We start from the raw sequence: 6,223 nt of genomic DNA, 5'->3' as shown, positions 1-6,223 counted from the left end.
GAGTGTTCACAAGGTACTTACACCAGGGACACTTCCCAGGCTCACCCTTACTACCTGGATGAGCCTAATACTCTTATTTCTCCTCACTTCTAAATTCAGTATGCTAGAACTCTCATTAACCATTCAGCCCTAGAGCTGGCAGGGTAATTACTCAATAAAACCTTGGCTCTTCAGCTCCACCCCTCAAACATCATTTCATCTCTAGCAGTCCCCCTGCTCTCCATTCTCACCTAGGAAATGTGGGAACTAAAATTCACATGCTTTGTTTTCTCCAAGTCACTTTAGACCACTCAAATACACTGACACTGCTTAACAACCCTACAGTGTGCTCCACAGCTACCCGCTTAAGAGTAAAAGCCGGAAGAGGTGTACAGTTTTTTTTTTTTTTTTTCTTTTTAATGGACAGGGAAGGCTCAGAAAGGTTAACATAAACCCAAGGTCACACGCAGAGCCAATCAGGAAGAAGCTAGAGTCAAACCCAGATATTGCTCCAATCTTTCCTAAAATCTTTATGAAATCTTGTGCCTTCAGAGATCCTTTTAACTTGGGACAGAAAATGCAAAGTAAGTACTCAGAAATTCAGAAAGAAAGAAAAAAACGGCCAGGGGCGGTGGCTCACGCCTGTAATCCCTAATCCCAATAATTTCGGAGGCCGAGGCGGGTGGATCACGAGGTCAGGAGTTCAAGACCAGCCTGACCAAGATGGTGAAACCCCGTCTCTACTAAAAATATAAAAATTAGTCAGACGTGAGGGCAGGTGCTTGTAATCCTAGCTATCCTAGCTACTCAGGAGGCTGAGGCAGAAGAATCGCTTGAAATGGGGGGGAGGGAAGGGGGCGGGGAGGCTGGCTTGAGATCGCGCCATTATACTCCAGCCTGGGCAACAAGAGCAAAACTCCGTGGAAAAGAAAGAAAAAGAAAAGAAAGAAGGAAGGGAGGAAAGAAGGAAAGAAAGAGAGAGAGAAAGAAAGAGTCAGTGTTAAAAATGGTAAGAGCAAAGGCTGCTCCATCTAATTCGAGGAAAACAGTGAGAAAAGCAAAATATGAACCAGCCACTCCAAGTGGGACCTATGGAAAGTGCAGATTCAAGTCTGCGGCAGTCACAGGTTTAAAAGCCGCCAGAAAAAGAAAGGGCAGTTCTATTCTTCCTGAGACTCCCGTGCCCCACCACAGGGGCACCCCGAGAAAAGAAGCCTGCTAAGTATCTGTCCCTTCAAATTTCCTGCACACACACACAGTTCCAACTTTACCAGCCCTGTCTATTCTGGTCGGCTTTTTTTTTTTTTGGAGAGAGGGTCTTGCTCTGTCCCCCAGGCTGGAGCGCAGTGGCGCGATCCGGCCTCACTGCAGCCTCTGCCTCCCAGGTTTAAGCGATTCTCCTGCCTCAACCTCCCAAGTAACTGGGACTCAGGCGCGTGCCACCACGCCCAGTTATTTTTTGTATTTTTAGTAGAGACGGGGGTTTCACCGTGTTGGCTGATCTGGAACTCCTGACCTCGTGATCCGCCCGCCTCGGCCTCCCAAAGTGCTGGGATTACAAACAGGCGTGAGCCACCACGCCGGGCCTTTTAAGACCTCCCCAATTCGGGGTGTAAACGACTCCCACTCCCAGATCTCATCCGTCCGCACCCTCAATAATAATAATCGTTTCCTTTTCCCGTCCCCCCGTTCCTTTCCGGGGGATCTGTCTCCTACGCAGTCGGTGGAGAATTCTGCAAGCGCCTCTCGTCCGCAGACCTTTCCCCAGCCCCAGCTCCCTAAGAGGGGAAACCCCCGCCCCCAAGAGGGAAATTTACCCGCCTGCAAGAACAGGAAAAGGTCGCGCGGCCACCCTGGCGCGGCGCACGCCCCCAGCCCGGGCTCGCTGCGCGGGTCACGCCTCGCTATGCCGCAGTCCCTGCAACCCTTGTCCCATGAGGGGTCTGCCCGCGCCCGGCAGCCTGGGGACTCCCCGAGCGGGAGCGCGAAGGCAGCGAGCCCGCGTGGGAGCGCGGGTGGACGGCCCGGGCCCGGAAGGGCGGCCCGGCCAGCGGGCACCCGGGACGGCCCCTCCAGGCCCCGAGCTGCGGCCGGGACGGAGCGCCGCGGGAACAGGGGAGCGGCCTCCGCCCGGCCGCCGGTGCACGCGGCCCCGCAGCGCGCTGCGCGGCAGCCCGGGAGACTGCGGCTCCAGGCTGGCCGCCCGCATTGTTCGGCCCGCGGCGCACGCCCCGCCCGACACCGGCCCCAACCCGCCAGGCGGCGGGAGCGGTGGGGATGGCCTCGCAGGTGGCGGCGGGAGCCCTCACCTTTGGCGCCGAGCATGAAGTCGAGCGTGCTGTGCCGTGCTGCTGCCATAGTGAGGCGAGGCCCTGTGCCATGCCTGGGGGAGCGGCCGTGGGAGACTGGGGGGCCGCGCGGCGTGTCAGGCTGCGGCCGGCGGAGAGTGCGCTGCGCCCGGGGAGGCCAGGACTAGGAGGTGGGAGGGGCCGCCAGCAGCGACCCGGGGCGCGGGGGCGGGGCCGGGCCCGCCTCCGGGAGGGAGGAAGCCGGGACGCCTCCAGCCCCGAACTTCGAGCGCCGGGTGTGAGGACTCGCTAATGGTGGAAACGTGGGCGCCGTGCTCCCCGGCGTGCGTCACCAATGGCCGCGCCCTGCGCCAAGGCTAGCGCGGCCGCTCCCGCCATCCGTTAGGTCACCTTAGATTTAAACAGCGCAGCAGGACTTCCGGGGGGCCCACCCCCTACACACCTCTCCCAAGCCAGGGCCCCTCTTATTTCCTGGCGGAGTTGGGAAAATCAAATGATGAGATCCACCCCTGTAGTCTAAGAGTACTGCCTGCCTTTTCTTGCAATGTTGCAGTTAAACCCATTCGGATTATCGTTACAATTAGCCAGGGTCTGCTTTGCGTTTGGGGACTGAATAGAAAGCGCTTGGGCATTTACGTTATTTACATTTTCACGCAAAATAGGAATGAGGGAGAAGACAGTAAGAGGACAGCATTGTTAATAATATTGAATTAGGAAACTGCAGACTCCGGAGTTGCTTCTCTACCAGGACTCCTCCGTCACTGGCGCCTCTATTCACGGCAATAGACCTTTTTGAGGTGGGCTTATTTTTGACACTGGGGTTATGGCTGGTGTTCAACAAAATGATGGCAAAGGGAGAGAGCATGAGCGTCCGAACTAAAATTATTCTTTATTGCACTGACAATATCTCTGCGCAAATGCCTCCATCATCCGTCAGGCTTTTGTGCCTCTCATGGCCACAGGAATTGCTGTAATGATTAGACAAAATGTAAATCAATGAACTCGTGTGCCTCCACAAAAGCAGCGAAGAACCTGGATGTTAAATTCATCTCTTCCCCCAGGCAACGACTGTTAATTGTTGAGTTCTTCACCTTTCTACAAAAACTGGGCAGTGTCGTCAACAAGGGTCTGTTGAACCAACTTTTCTCTGTTAAGAACTATCTTTTTCTAGCACTTGCATTAATTTTTGCCTACCCATGCCGCCTGTTTGTTACTCTGCATGCCTTTCTTCTGTGGATCCTAGGTTCTCAATTTTGTTAGCTATTACAATTCTCATTCTTCAGTTATCTATGTCAGTCTGTAGCTCCTCTTTTTCTTCCTGGAATGTTCTCCACTTCTTGCCATTCCTCTGGAGTTAGGTCACTGGGCCTCAGGTGTACTTTCCCAGGTCAGCACCAGTGTGAGTGCTGAATTGGGCCTTACATCAAAAGGGCCCCTCACTTACTTTAATTCTACTATTGCCATCTTGAAATTCATAATTCTCAAACAAGAGGCCCCGTGTTTTTATTTTGCCCTGGGCCTGCAAACTGTGTAGCTCGTTATCCTCTGCAGCTTGTGTCTGGCAGCACAGTTGGCCTTTCGGCTCAGGCTTGAATTCTCATCCCTAGCACTTGTGCCTCACATTGTTTCCTGCAAGGTACAAAGAAGAGAGGAAAAACCTGAGATGCTTTGCCATTAACTTATCAGACAGCCATAACAAAAGTGGAGTTTAACAGATGCTTCATTGGCTGGGCATGGCAGCTCATGCCTGTAATCCCAACACTTTGGGAGACCAAGGCAGGCGGATCACTTGAGGCCAGGAGTTGGAGACCGGTCTGGTCAACGTGGCAAAACCCCATCTCTACCTAAAATACAAAAATCAGCTGGGCATGGTGGCGCGTGCCTGTAATCCCAGCTACTCAGGAGGCTGAGGCATGAGAATCACTTGAACCTAGGAAGTGGAGATTGCAGTGAGCCAAGATCGTGCCACTGCACTCCAGCCTGGGAGACAGACTCTGTTTTTTTTGTTTTTTTGAGACTCTCAAAAAAAAACAAATAAAAACCACAACAAATGCTTCATGATGTTAGCACAACATCAGAGATAAATTGGCCTCAATATGGAACCCACATTGTTGGGGTAGCATTAGGAGTTACTGTAAGGATGTTCCCAGTGCACGTCCTACTTACCAGTATCATAATCCTGGCAGGACTGTCAGAGGTAGGACATGGACAGAAACCAAAGGCTCGAGGCCTGTTTTAAATACTTCTAAATGGGCTGTGAGTATCTATTTGGATTCGGGAACATGTTCTCATTACCTGCGTTTTATAATCTCAGCCTTTGGCTTCCAGGCCTGTTTCAGCACTAATAATCATTTTGTTTGTGGTAATTGTGTTACAGTCGATCAGTGGATCCTGTGCACAGTCTTAAATACTGCACAGCTCACAGCTGTTATCAGGCACTTCAGCAGCTCGTTCTGTAACAAAAGACACAGCAGAGACAAGATTTACCCTAGTCTGACTAGAGCTTGAATTTTTTTTTTTTTTTTTTTTTTTTGAGGAGTCTTGCTCTGTCTCACCCAGGCTGGGGTGCAGTGGTGCAATCTCTGCTTACTGCAGCCTCTGCCTCCCTGCTTCAAGCAATTCTCCTGCCTCAGCCTCCTGAGTAGCTGGGACTACAGGAGTGTGCCACCACTACTCCGTGTGTGTGTGTGTGTGTGTGTGTGTGTGTGTGTGTGTGTTTAGTAGAGATGGGGTTTCACCATATTGGCCAGGCTGGTCTCAAACTTCTGACCTCAGGTGATCCACCTGCCTGAGCCTCCCAACGTGCTGGGATTATAGTCGTGAGCAACTGCGCCCGGCCGAGCCTGCATTCTTGAAACAGTCTTGCCAATGGTGAAAATATGGATATCGTGGATTCATATCCTGCAGCCTGTCGCTGACTGCTCTTGACCTAAAAGGAAGACTGAGAAACAGTAAAGCTGTCCTGCCTTCACGGTGCTGGCCAGGCACTCACAGCTGTGCCTGGGTGTCCTGTTGAACAGAAACAACTCCCAAGAACACCAACATCAGGCAAGGCCACTCTATGACCAGGGTGGGACAAAACACAAACAAGACCACTCTGTAATCATGCCTGAACACACAGAAAACATAGTCCAAACCACAAATGTGACCAAACACCACCTCACCCCCAATCCTGGCTAATATGAATGACTGCTGCTTCTTTACCAACCACAGCTATAGCCTGGCTCTAATTTTCTCTGCTTCTAGAGAATATTTGTTAAAACATCCAATCATAGAATCCCCCACCATGAGCTTCCAATCCAGAGCAACAGCTGGCTTCCCTAAAGGCTCTCCAAAACCACCTGACACAGTGTTGTGCCAGATACCTATTAACTTCAATAGGGATGGCACCAGGTTCAAGGGGCCAAAGAAGGGACTCAGAGACATAGAGTTTATTGGTAACTCACATACAGGGATGATCCAGTAACAGTAGGCTCAACAGGAGAATGCCCTCCCCCTAACAACCTGGCAACCTTCATTTACTCCAAATAAAGGGCCTCAATCCCCTTCAGGGCCCACACTCCTTTGGCCAGGCCGGAGGCTCAGATGTTCCCCAAAGATAAAGAGGAATTCTCTGGTTGGCCATGCTGGGAATTCCAAACACACATTCAGGTGCACTTGTCATACGGGGTCATTCTCACCTGACAGGTCATCACTGTCCGGGTGTCTCTAACATACCCAGGTGCAAATCTTCTGAGTCATCCTTTCTCGCACTCTCTTACTAAGAGCCCTCGCCCTACCACCACCTCTCTTCCCATAGTATGTGTTTCCCCCGCCTGCAAAAAGAAGAAAACTACTTGTTCAACTCCAGGTGTGTTCTTGGGAGTGTGTGGCTACAGTGCAGTGACAATATAGACAAGAAGATGAAGTCCAGGCTTAGGATGAAAGCTTTGGTG

General features: G+C 51.7%; 1 protein-coding gene across 1 annotated transcript in view; it reads right to left on the bottom strand.

Annotated features, from left to right (window-relative positions):
- Positions 1-2,585, bottom strand: part of SMS (spermine synthase) — a 61,418-nt gene extending 58,833 nt beyond the window's left edge. Inside the window, exon 1 of the mRNA XM_017540696.2 lies at positions 2,289-2,585. Coding sequence (XP_017396185.1) covers positions 2,289-2,337 — 49 coding nt within the window. The 5' untranslated portion in view covers positions 2,338-2,585. The remainder of the gene's footprint in view (positions 1-2,288) is intronic.
- Between the last annotated feature and the right edge of the window lie 3,638 nt (positions 2,586-6,223).

The sequence above is a fragment of the Cebus imitator genome, unplaced genomic scaffold (assembly GCF_001604975.1).
Source record: "Cebus imitator isolate Cc_AM_T3 unplaced genomic scaffold, Cebus_imitator-1.0 Scaffold128, whole genome shotgun sequence".
Taxonomy (NCBI): Eukaryota; Metazoa; Chordata; class Mammalia; order Primates; family Cebidae; genus Cebus; species Cebus imitator.
The sequence above is the reverse complement of the archived record's forward strand: the minus strand, read 5'-3'. Positions and strand labels throughout refer to the sequence as shown.